The 11,922-nt window shown below is 54.3% G+C and overlaps 2 protein-coding genes across 14 annotated transcripts; one reads left to right on the top strand and one right to left on the bottom strand.

Annotated features, from left to right (window-relative positions):
• Window positions 1–2: 2 nt before the first annotated feature.
• On the top strand, window positions 3–2,418 carry SAPCD1 (suppressor APC domain containing 1). 5 transcript variants are annotated; one of them, XR_015152105.1, is made up of 5 exons: window positions 3–471; window positions 699–834; window positions 1,336–1,431; window positions 1,613–1,702; window positions 1,791–2,418. XR_015152105.1 is itself a non-coding variant. In XM_086369310.1 (5 exons), exons 1-5 carry the CDS (start codon window positions 358–360, stop codon window positions 1,884–1,886), a joined length of 537 nt encoding a protein of 178 aa, XP_086225436.1. In that variant the 5' UTR covers window positions 111–357; the 3' UTR covers window positions 1,887–2,418. The 5 variants fall into 5 exon arrangements, 4 of the variants coding, with proteins under 4 accessions (XP_086225437.1, XP_086225440.1, XP_086225439.1 ...); XM_086369310.1 differs by having other exon boundaries at window positions 111–471; window positions 699–839; XM_086369311.1 differs by lacking the exon at window positions 1,613–1,702 and having other exon boundaries at window positions 33–471.
• Window positions 2,332–11,785, bottom strand: VWA7 (von Willebrand factor A domain containing 7). Of its 9 annotated transcripts, none has more exons than XM_086369279.1 (17): window positions 11,562–11,785; window positions 11,027–11,275; window positions 10,423–10,704; window positions 9,828–9,924; window positions 9,109–9,219; window positions 8,452–8,647; window positions 8,168–8,337; window positions 6,302–6,414; window positions 5,911–6,027; window positions 5,374–5,559; window positions 4,767–4,899; window positions 4,300–4,647; window positions 4,101–4,169; window positions 3,686–3,987; window positions 3,469–3,608; window positions 3,106–3,280; window positions 2,332–3,003 (listed from the first exon to the last, which is right to left on the bottom strand). In XM_086369279.1, the coding sequence occupies exons 2-17, from the start codon at window positions 11,258–11,260 to the stop codon at window positions 2,830–2,832; spliced, it is 2,847 nt and encodes a 948-aa protein (XP_086225405.1). In that variant the 5' UTR covers window positions 11,261–11,275; window positions 11,562–11,785; the 3' UTR covers window positions 2,332–2,829. The 9 variants fall into 9 exon arrangements, 7 of the variants coding, with proteins under 7 accessions (XP_086225405.1, XP_086225409.1, XP_086225407.1 ...); XM_086369283.1 differs by lacking the exon at window positions 4,101–4,169 and having other exon boundaries at window positions 4,300–4,392; window positions 4,495–4,647; XM_086369281.1 differs by lacking the exon at window positions 11,562–11,785 and having other exon boundaries at window positions 4,300–4,392; window positions 4,495–4,647; window positions 11,027–11,382.
• Window positions 11,786–11,922: the final 137 nt, after the last annotated feature.

Genomic DNA, 11,922 nt, shown 5'->3' with positions numbered 1-11,922 from the left:
CCAAAACAAAGCGAAGCGAGTAGGAAAGAGATGAAACAGGAAGCAGAAGTCTGCAGAGGAACCTGCCTTGCCACATCGTAAATACAGTATCACTGCTGGAGGGAGGCCTCGGGCTCTACCAGGGGGACTTTATGAGAATCAGCCACTGCATCAGGCCCTACGAAAACAGATGAGGAAGAAGACAGAAGCCCAAGATGTTCTTTTCCTTCAAAGTAGGAACACCCTGGCCTCAGACAGACCCAGCTGGAAGGGCTCTAAGAGGCTGAAAGACTAGGCAGGACCAGTACAAGGCTGGGGGAAAGGGAGGGCCCAGCCCTGCACCAGTGGGCGTGGCTCCACCCTTCCCACCTCAGAGCCATGGGGAGCCAGGGTCCCGGTGGGTGGCCCCTGGTGCAAGCCCCCTACACGGTTCTGTTGCTGCCACTGGAGACAAGCCGCCAAGACCCAGGGGCCCGGAGCTTCTTCCTCTGGGTGAGTATCAGTCCCACAGGAAATCCTGGGGAAGCCCATCTCCCTAGATTAGTCTCCTACAGTCCCCGTCAATTTTGAGGACGCACAGCTCCAGCCCCCTGCTTTCACTCGCCCTGCAGGTCCCCAGTAGCCAGTTTGGACTCACAGTCAGTGACCAGACAGTGAAGCCAAGCATGGCCCATCACCCTGCTATAGAGTGAGTCAGCCTTTGCTCCTTGCCTTTTCAGCTGCAGAGGATGCAGGCACTGGAGCGGGAGCAGGACGCCCTTTGGCAGGGGCTGGAGCTGCTGGAGCATAGCCAGGCCTGGTATCAGGGCCGTCTGAGGGAGGCTCAGCAACAGCAGCTGCACGTGGGGGCCCTTGGTGAGGTATGGGGCTGACCCAAGGGGTGGGGGGGCAGGGGTTACAGGGGTGGGTGGACACAGCCTGACACCATCCCGGAAAGGCAAGAGTTAATGGACAGGGATCAAGAATGGGAAGCAGCATTGTAACGACAGGATGCCCCCAAGTGTTAGGTCGGTGTTCATAGTTGGGCCTAGAGAAGGCTGGTTGGCATTCTATTCAGAGGGACACAATTTGAATCTCTCTGTGGAGCTGGGGGAGTGGCCTGGATTGTTCGAATGAGCTGGGATGGGCAGGGAGGATCCATAAAGAATAGAGAAGTGGGGACTATGGCGTTTGAGGGGCTGAAGAACTGGACTGTTACAGAGATGAAGCAGAGAATACTGGAATTGCCCACCTGCCTGGCAGGGAACTGGACTGAGGGGCCTGGATGGAGGAGAGGAATGGCCTGCGGTGGCAGGAGAAGAGTGGCAGATGGAGCTCAAGTTTCACTATGTTGTCTGCCTCCAATTCCTCCTCTAGAATTTTCTAACAGATTTACACTCAGAGCCCCGTGGCCCCCAGTTAGCCCAGATTCAGAGAGTGAACATCTGCTTGCAGAATCTGCTTCAGGGGAAGGTGAGTTTATTGTTGTTGTTTTTTTTTTTTTTTCTAATTTTATTTTATTTTTAAACTTTACATAATTGTATTAGTTTTGCCAAATATCAAAATGAATATTAGTTTAGACTTTTGGGAAATGGGGATGAAGAAGGGACTTGGGGTCAGCACTGGTCTAACAAAACATCGCATTTCCCCCCAGTTCTTCCCACATCCCCCAAACAAAGCTAGTTCCTGCACCACCCAGGACTGGAAGGGAAGGCCAAGGAAACAGGACATGTGGCGGCAACAGGTGGGTGGGGGTGGGGCAGGAGCCCTGGCCAGCCGGCTGTGGGGGTGAGGAACACAGATGTCCAGACTGTCTCTCTCCTCTTCTCCAGGAGATGTCAAGGCAGCAGAAAGGAGGCATTCAGCCAACAGGGGAGATGGCTCAGCCAGGCTGCCCCCATGGACGGAGGGGCCCTACCCGTGTCTAAAGGTTCCTGTGGTCCCCTCAGTCATGCTGATGAGACTGAGAGAACCCCTAGCCTCCTTATTCTGACTCAACAACTAAATGGCTCTGGGTGGCAGGTCAACTGAAATCCAAATATACCGGTGTAAAGTTTTTTCTCTGCTCCTGAAAACTTCCATTTTATCTTTTTTGCTATTTCATGCTCTCACTCTTCCTATGCATGCATGCTCAGTTGCTTCAGTCATGTCTGACCCTTTGCAAGCCCACCAGGCTCCTCTGTTCATGGGATTCTCCAGGCAAGAATACCTGCGTGGGTTGCCATGCCCTTCTCCAGGGAATCTTCCTGACTCGGGATAGAACCCATGCTTCTTACGTCTCCTGCATTGGTTCTTTACCACTAGCACCCACCTGAGAACCCCCCTACTCTTTCTGATACAATGTACATAAGTGATCTTTCTCTGAAATCTCTCTGGGGAGAAGACATGTTTATTGGCATTGTCCTTCAATTTTAAATACAAAAATAAAATAGAAGCCTCTCCAGAATTTCAAAAATAAAATAGGAGCATCTCTAGAATGTCAATAAAGGCAATTCTATAAATAACACTTTGGGTAGGAGGTGGGGAACCCACCTCCCCACTTCCAGTCTTAGTTACTGTCCCAGATATCTTCCCTTCCACCTGCGCTTGGGAGAGAGCATGAATAAGTAGTGGAGTAAAGATGCTGCAGAGAAAGAGAAAGCAACTTTCTCCAAAAATGAATCTGTTTTTTTCTCCCCTACCCCCACAAGGGTTAGGGAAAGTGCATTGTGGGAAATTCATTGCCCTCTATCCCAGTCTTGGAAAAAAAGGCAAGTGGATGAGAAGGAAAACTTGTATCCCACCTGGAGAGGTAGAGGCCCCTCCTGTCTTCTCATCAGTGGGCAAGATGGTGCACAGCGCTGGAGACCCTTCCCTCCAGGGGCTGCTGCATCACCAGGGGCCCAGGCCGAGCAGAAGCAGCATCACCCCAAATGTGGTCCACCAGGGGTTGCCCACCAGCCCGCCCCCAGCCCCACCCTGAGTGACTGAGGTGAAAAAATGGAAGGCAGGGCGTGAGGTGTTGAGGACCGGGTCAGTCGAGTAGGCGGGAGCAGGGAGCTGGTCCTGGGGAGAATTAGAGACTGTCAGGGTGGTTGCCCCCAGATTAATCCCGCACCACTCTCCCCTTACCCTGCCTCTCCTGCAATGGAAAGTGGGGGCACTCACCTGCGGGGCGGGGGCCTGCACCAGGAGCCGGAGGAAGGCATGGGTCGGGGGCATCGTGCTGGCTTCTCCATTCTTTGCAGTCACCGTCACCATCACCACGGAGTCGGAGGCGGCTGTGTCTGGTACCTCCAGCCACAGGCGCCCCCAGGCGGACTCGTTCTGTTCCAGGTGAACCCTGGGGAGTGGATGCCACCATCTGGCTTCAGCCACAGGCTCTGAATAGCTGGGAGCCAAGGGGAGGTGGGGAGGGGAGCGAGGAATCTGAGCTCCCATCCCAAAGGGCCAGAGGAGCACCTACCAGATCCCATGCCCAGGCACAGAAAGATGGGACCAGAAGGGAGCAGGAGGTTTCAGGGACTTCACCTGGAGAGGTTGGAGGTGAGGGCGAAACTGGGTTTGGCAGACGTTCTAAGATGGAGATCCTGAGGGCCAGAAAAGCTGGCGATGCGGAGGCTAAGCGGGGCCGTGGTGCCTGGTGCCAGGAAACCCCGGGGACCGCTGAGCTGCGGAGGAGGGCTGGTCAGGGGAGGAGCAGGCCGAGTTCCCTCCAGCCCCAGCCACACCTTCCGCAGCCTCTCACCTCCAGCAGGACCGGAACTACAGCACAGGGCTGGGGGGCCGCCCGGTGCAGGCCCCGTCCCACTCCGTCCTGGCCAACCAGCTCCAGGGAGAAGGGTCCCGAGGTGGACAGAAGGGTGGGCGGCAGCGAGGCAGCAAGGAGACCTCGTTCTGGGGGTCCCCTGGGCTCCAGAGGCACCTGGCCCAGTTCAGCACCCTGCGGGACCCCTCGGAGGACCACATGGGAGAAGTGCGGCAGAGGGCCTCCAGGGCCTCCTCTGGAGCCCAGCCCTGTCACTTCTACCAGCAGCTGGGTCTGGAGACCTGGATAGAGGGGAGGAGGGGAGAACAGAGATGGGCGTGAGACAGGGAGAAAAACATGAACGGCTTTGAATAGTGGTTAGCTCTGGGCCATGTGGATGGGGCAATGGGGTTACCTCTAGTGGGTACTGATGGGCAGGGCCAGCAGCAAGTTCTGGGATGCTGGAAATGTTCCATAGCTTGAGCTGAGTGATGGTTATTAATATATAAAATCCACCTAGCCTGTACACTTAAGTTTAGTGCACCTTGTTAAATGTTGTAACTCAATAAAAAATTATATATATACACACAAGTTAGGGGTGGGGCTAGATGTACCTGCAACTGGTTGAGTCAGGGGGTAGAGCCCAGGGTGGGGTCCATCCTCCATGGGGATCCCAAAGTGGAAGAGGAAGTCCAGGGAGGTCTGGGCTGAAGGAGGTTGAAGGCAGTCAGAGACCCTCCCGCGATGAATGTGACTGATATTGCTCTCTGGTCTCCCCATCCCTTTCCCAGGAATATCATCCTTCTTACCTTGCACTCTCACCCGGGGGGTACCCTTGGCTGTGACTTGGATCTCCCAGGTTCCTGACTGTGGAGGGTCATTCACTCTCACCATCCAGAACCGCCCAAAGCGGTGAGTGTGACCTAGAGGCCCCTCACCTTCCTCCTGGCCCTGGGAGACCCCTAGGTGGGTATGGGTGATGAGAGATTGGCACAGGAGAATTCCCTTCTTTTCATACATTACCCCTCCTTATTCGGCCTCTTATTCTTCCCACTGCCTTGAGACACACACAGGGAAGTACCTGCAGGGTTTCTGATCCAGAAACTGCTGACCTCCCCGTGGATCCGGACTGTGACCTTCTGGAGCAGTCCATCCACTCTGAACACAAGTGGCCTCTCAGCCACCACAACACGGGGCTCCAGGGGAAGGGTCACCTTGAGGGGGCAGGACCGAAAAATGGGGGAGAAGATAAAACTATGGGATGAGGTGGGAACAAAGGCAGGAGAGAGAAAGGTAGAGACAGAAAGAAACGAAGGAACACGTGGAGAAGGGATCCCAGTGAGAGAGGAGGAGCAGGGGTGGAGCTATGGTCAATGACAAAGTTGGAGGCAAGGGATTAAGGATGAGGCAACCACCTTCTGCGCCCCCCCCCGCATAAGAGATGGCAGGACTTGCTAGAGGAGCCATGAGGACAGAATACTGGAGGTCAAGACTGGGTGGGGAGGTAGTACTAATATGGAAGGAGCAGGATAGAAGAGGGTAGCCGTGGATCTCAGAGGGAGAGAAACTTCCTTCCCACCCTTCTGCCTGGATTGGCAACTCAGCAAAGAGAACCATTCTTAACGAGAAAGAGAAATGCGGTGTCGCCCGTCCCCTCAGTTCTCAGCTGAGCCTCCACACATACTCACAAGGTCAGCTATACTGTCCCCAACAATGGCCGCCACATCCTGAATGTACTGGTCTTCGGTGAAAATCACTTCTCCTCCTGAGGCCAGGGCCACTGCCTCATATGGCTCAAAACGCAGAGGGGACAAGACCTCACGCCGGGCCCGGCCCTGAGCCCTAGATGGGTCCTCAGTTACCAGGAATGTAACCTGTGTCCGGAAGAGAGGCCAGTACTTGAGGTTTCTACTTGCTATGTACCATTGTAACCAAGGATCTCCTGTGCTCAAGCTCTGTACAGAGCTGACCATTGGTGATAAATTCTGTCTACCCTCTGGCTGCTACAGCATTAAGGGTAGGGCCTCCCATTCTAGTATTGTTAAAGGGGTTTGGAGATGTTACACTCATGAGGCACTTCTCTCCCCTCCAAGCCAAGGCTGGTTTAACCACCCTGGTGTGAGTGTCACCCTTGTAATGAGAGTTGCCCTGGAAACCCCAGGACACATCCTGGAAACCCACATCCCTGGGTACCTAGGGATGAGTCTCCCACCAGTTATGCTCACTCTGCAACGCCGTTCCTGCGTCAGAGATTCCACCCGGTTGGTGAGAAAGGCGTCCTTAGGGGAGGCATCAGTGAAGACAAAAATGTCTGAGAGTGGAGGTGTGTGCAGCAGAGCCAGCTGGCAGGGAGAGAAAAAACTGGTGGTAAAAAATGGCAGCCTTCAATGAAAAATAAATAAATGTTTTTAAAATGGTGGCAGTAGGGGAATGGGCAGAGCAAGGGAAGGCAGAGTAGAAGGCAGTATGGCCCTGAAATCTGGAATGAAACGAGTGAGACCAGGTTCTGAAGATGGGATGGAGGGTGGGTCCCAGGGAAGCTCTAGCTCCCTTGATGGTAAGGCCTGGAGAGCGGGGAGGGGGAGGGAAAGGACGGGGGAGGGGGGGAGAGCAAACCTCCAGGGCTGACAGGCACATCTCTGGCTCATCACCACCTCCCAAGGCATGCATCTCATTGAGCTGTTGCCAGAAGCTGTCAGGGTCACTTGTTGTAAAGACAGGGCCAAACCCTGGGGAATGAGATTGAGAGACTGAGGAGAAGGCTCCTCTCTTGCGGCCATCTCCCCAGTCAAGGGCCATCTCCCCAGTCAAGAGGCCCCACTGTGTTCCTCAGTTGAACTCGTATTGAGATAACAATATTCTTTATATTTATACTGACAGGATAGGACAAGGCAGGGTGTAGGTTCCTCTGGTGGGAAAGTGGACCTCATTTCCTCACAAAATGGTGGTACTTCCTGTGGTCTTGAGTGGGCCCTTTTGGGGTATATGTTTAAATATAAAAACAACTGGTGAAGCAACACGGATGGAACTAGAGATTATCATACTAAGTGAAATAAGTCAAATATCATTGTGATATTCCACTTGTACGTGGAACCTAAAAAAATGATACAAATGAACTTATTTACAAAACAGAAATAGATTCAAGGACATAAAAAACATATTTATGATTAACAAAGGGAAAGGGAGGGATAAATTAGGAGTTTGGGATTAACAGATACACACAACTATATATAAAATAGATAACCAACAAGGACTACTGTATAGCACAGGGAACTAGATTCAATATCTTGTAATAACTTATAATGGGAAGGAACCTAAAAATGACATATATAACTGAATCACTTTGCTGTATATCTGAAACACTGTAAATCAACTATACTTATCAATTACAAAAAAAAAAAACCTGGGTCCTCCATTTCCTCACAGAAAAGCCAGAGAAATAATAGTGCTTACCTCAGAGAAGCCTATTGAGATGACTGAGTTGATTTTGTAAATTTCAGAACAGGGTTTTGACACATAATAAGTGCTAAATTCTTAATTATTCATTTACTCATACCCTTATCAAATATGTGATAAGCTCCTGTTGAATGTCAGTCACCATGAGATTTATATCAGACTCAAACCCGCTCCTTAGGGAAGTTTCAATCCAAATTTTATTTGATGATCATTTCAACCTTGGGAGATAGTCAGGATGAGTACTGACCCATTTTATGAATGATGATGTTGAGGAAGGAGAGGTTAAACAAACAGGCTAAGGACACACAGTAAGATTGGTCAACCCAGGTCAGATAATCTGACTTCTAAGTCAGTGGAGGAAGGAATATGATTTAAGTAGCTGTCTCAGATATTTCACAGAGGCCTGGACACACCAAGTTCCCCATCTTCATCCCAATCTCTGTCACAGGAAATGGAGAGAATTGAAAATGACTTATTAGGATGGACGCCTAACAACTCAGAGGCTGCCTGCCTAAGCACCTGTCATGATTAAACTCCTATGGCAAGTGCTGTCATATTGGAAACAGTGGAAGAAGTGGCTGACAGTTCCCTATATGCACAGCTGCTGCTGCTGCTAAGTTGCTTCAGTCATGTCCAACTCTGTGCGACCCCATAGATGGCAGCCCGCCAGGCTTCCCCGTCCCTGGCATTCTCCAGGCAAGAACAATGGAGTGGGTTGCCATTTCCTTCTCCAATGCATGAAAGTAAAAAGTGAAAGTGAAGTCGCTCAGTCATGTCCAACTCTTCACGACCCCATGGACTGCAGCCTACCGGCTCCTCCATCCATGGGATTTTCCAGGCAAGAGTACTGGAGTGGGGTGCCATTGCCTTCTCTGCTATATGCATAGAGGTGCCAATAAAGGACAAGGATCCTAGGAAGTGCCTCCATTCTATTATGGAAGTGAAGCCATGAGGCCCACTTCCCTACCAGTGACATTACCTCTTGCCCTGGACTTGCCTCCACTCTCCTGGCCAGACCATAGTTACCTGGATCATGGAACGGCACCAGGACATACTGAGTGGGCTCCATGGGGGTGCCCCGTCGCTGCTCCACAATGTGACGGGCCTGGATCTTGGCAGCATTGATCTCCTCGCCCATACTGCCTGTGGTATCCAGGACGAAGCTCAGGCTGGAGGCTGGGGTGATGTCCAGCAGCCTGAGAAGCAGGCCAGAGATACGGTGCACGGTCTGCATACTCGTCCCCAGCCCCTGGTTTCTCAGTTCCAGAGCACCTACCTATTAAGGAGCCCAGCTGCAGGAGGCCACTTACCTGGAGAAACCCCTGTCTCCCAGGCGGCTTCGTAAGAGGTTGAAGGCCTGGATGGAGGCCAGAAGAGCCAGTTTTGCAGCCTGGAGGTGCAGCATGTGGTGGGGGGAGAAGCCTGGGGATGTGCTATCCTTGTTGATGCCTCCCCGTGGCGGCTGGGAGCTGCTCTGGTCAAAGTGGCCCCCGTGGCTACATTTCCCTGGGTTGGGGAAACAGATCTGTAGGGTGAAGGTAAAAAACCCACTGCCTTCTAATAAAATGAAGCACTTTCTGACTTGGCCTAACCCTCTCACTCCTCAGGAAAGGATCAGCTGAAAATTAGGACATTTTGCAGAGGGCAAATCTGGAGTAAATCTGGAATGGTTGGTCACCACAGCACATAGTAGATCCCCTGATCCCTCAAGTCGGTCCCCAGAAGCTCCCTCGGCATTGATGTCTTATCATCTCTGTAAGACGCTGTCCCCCCTGCACTCCAACAACCATGGCCACCTCAGTGGGCCTTCAGCCAGCCACCCACCCCCTTCCCAGCATCCTTTCCTTCCAAGAAATGATACCACAGGATTTTAGGACAAGGGCCTACAGGACTGAGGTCCTTAGGGAGAGGGTCAGGGGAGAGGAAGGGACTTCTCCCCTTACTCTTGGGGTCTTCCCATCTGGTACCTGGAGGTTTGGAGGGACGAGTTCCAAAGTAGCCAGAAGTGAGGAGTGTGAAGCCCAGCAAGTTCCCAGGGCAGCTCAACTCCTCACAGTCAGAGCAGGTAGGATCGCCCGCTGGGAAGAGAGCACAGGGTCCAGCACCCATGATTCTGCTGCCCCTGATGTTTATCCCAGTCCACCCAAACTTCTTCAGCTTTTCCTCCCACCTGGAACAAGGTGAAGGCCCACAGGTACCCTTTATGGGTACCTTTCAAGGCTTTCTGAACTAAACCCTGGAGTTCATGGCTGGCAATGAGACTCGATATTTGAGACTGAGAATGTCTAGAAAATCATGCAGACCAGTCCTACGGGGAGTGTACCCTCCATGAGCTGTGGACAGGAAGTGTACTTGTAATAAACAGAAGGCAGCTTCTGGGTCACAGTTCAGTTGGAAGGGGGGACTGAGAGAAAGAGTCCCCTGCGATCCAGTGCAGGGAGGAAACCTCATGAACGAGAACTCCCTGCAGTCTGCAGAGTGGTCCTGGCTCTGTCCTCCCCTGCGTGATCTTGGGGAAGCCAGCTAATTGACTGGCCTTTGGTTGAACTGAGGGACCTCACAGGCTGTCTCAGATTTGAAGCCATGTCACCTCCTAGTTGACCTCAGGATGTGACCCAGTGGCTGGATGGGCTGAGAGGAGGTGGCTCTGTGGGCTTCCCCCTTACCAGCAGGGGCACAGCTGTACCTTGTGCCAGGCTCCGGAGCTCCTGCCTCGGCCAGAGGAGGTGAGGGTGTGGCTGCTGCCTCCCCAGTTCCACCCAGTTGCTGTGACTGTAGAAATCCTGGTCCCAGGAGAAAGACGGGGAAGAAGCACTAGCTGACTGCTCTTGCGGTCTCCAGCCCTAACTGCCCCTCCTTCCAGTTCCCCAGCCTGAACACCTCCTCCCGCATGGCTGCTCCTCCAGGCACCCTACCTGCCCTCCAGTGCTCTCTCCCTTGCCCGGAATAGAGCTCTGGTGAAGTGGGAGCCTCCCACTGTTTCTTCCCATCTCACTCAGAGCCCAACCTAAGGCCCTTCAGTGGCCTGCACGGCCCACCTCTGGACCTCAGCACCCTCCTCTCACTTGCTTCACTCCAGCCACAAAGGTGTCCTGGCTGTTCCCACAGGAAGCTGCCAATTTGGACTGGTGGGGACTAGGGAATAGCCCCAGGGCCTTGGCAAGCTGGGCCCCAGCCCCTTCTAGAGTTGGGCGGAGGCATGACTAAGAAAGCACCATCCGGGAGTCCAGAAGACTGGAAGCAAAGACCCCTCTGATGACGATCCCCAACTCTGTTCTCACCTGCAGGGCGTGAAGCGCAGCCCCCAGGCGCTGGCGAGCCAGGGTATAGTCAAGGGCTTTGGCCGCCGCCACAGTCTCCCGTAGAGCCTCCACCAGGCGTGTACGGCCCTGGCCCAGCCGCTCGGCATCAAAGTGCAGGTCAGGGTCATTCTTGGAAGTTGGCAGGAAGTCTTGGGCGGCATTGGCACGAGACACCTCTCCTAAGGCTGCTCGGAACCGTCGGGAAGGAGACCCAGGTCCAAAGTAGGCGGCAAAGAGGTCGTCGGCAAGGAGGGTGCGGCCCTGGGAAAGTGGGAGGGGCAGGGGTTCCAGGGAAGCCCCTAGGTTGGGACCATTGCCCACGCTGGCTCGGCTCTAGCGCTCAAGGCTGGATGTGAAAGGAGCTGAGGGTGCTGGGCCCTACCAGGGAAGGGCAGTCCCGGACGTCTGTAGGGAGGGGGACTCCTGATTGTAAGACTAGGACTCCTGTGCACTGTTGCTGCCTGGAGGACAGGAGGGAATGTGTGTGGGGGTCCCTTCTCTTGGCAAGCAGGACCCTCAAGTAGCAGAGGTCCTCGGAATGGGGGAATCTGGCCAGGATGTGACCGGACCCAGGGACGCTCACCAGGAAGTCCTCAAGGCGAAGGGGGGGCCGACCTGGGGGCGGCTGCTCTAGGAAGAGGTGCAGGGTGACGTTGAGCGCCGCCTCCTCGGTCAGGTCCTGGTGGGTGATGGAGCCGGGGGCAGCCAGGAGGCTCCAGATGTTGGGGAAGAAGGCAGATGCAGAAGGCAGCAGCAGCTGCAGCAGCAGCAGCACTGAGGGGCCCAGGTGGCGTAGGGGCACGTCCGCGGGGAGCATAGCTAAGACATGGACCTAGGGGACAGAAGGCACTCGAGAGAGGAAAGGAAGCAGCAGAAACTTGGGGCAGGACTGGCTTTGTCTGTCTCCATGGGCACCTGCTTTGGCCCTTTATCTCCTCGGACTGGCTTCCCCGCCCTCCCCCTTCAATCATTCAGCAAACCTGAGGGCCTATCAGACCAATAGGAACTTACACCTGCTGGGGCGGGGTCTGAGGCTCCTCCCCCAGGACGCCCCTCCCCTCCCCGAAGCGGACGCACCCCCAGGGATTGGAAGTCCCCTCTCTAGGCCTCTCCCCTACCTGGTTGCTGGGTCTCCGGGCAGGATCGCGGGGCCGGGCGTCACAGGGCACTTAGGTCAGAGTTATAATTAACCTAAGGCCTGACTCAGTGGAGGGGGAGGGAGGCCCCGGCAGGGTGGGGGCAAGACAGGCAACCCCTAGCCCCTCTTCTCATGCCTGCCCAGGGCCACAGGCAGCAGCCAGCACCAGGGCGGGCCTCCCTTGGCCGCAGTGCGGAGGTGAATGAAGAGGCGGGAGGAGGAGGGAGCGAGTGAGCACCGTGACTCAGGCCTGGCTCAGGGCCAAGGCCAGGCCCAGACAGACGCACCTCTACCCATCAGGACCCAGTGCCTCATGCCCAGCCTGCTGCCCTCCGTTCACA

Source organism: Bos grunniens, chromosome 23, assembly GCF_055505025.1.
Source record: "Bos grunniens cultivar Pamir isolate PY7600 chromosome 23, Bosgru_T2T1.0, whole genome shotgun sequence".
NCBI classification, from domain to species: domain Eukaryota; kingdom Metazoa; phylum Chordata; class Mammalia; order Artiodactyla; family Bovidae; genus Bos; species Bos grunniens.
The sequence above is the reverse complement of the archived record's forward strand: the minus strand, read 5'-3'. Positions and strand labels throughout refer to the sequence as shown.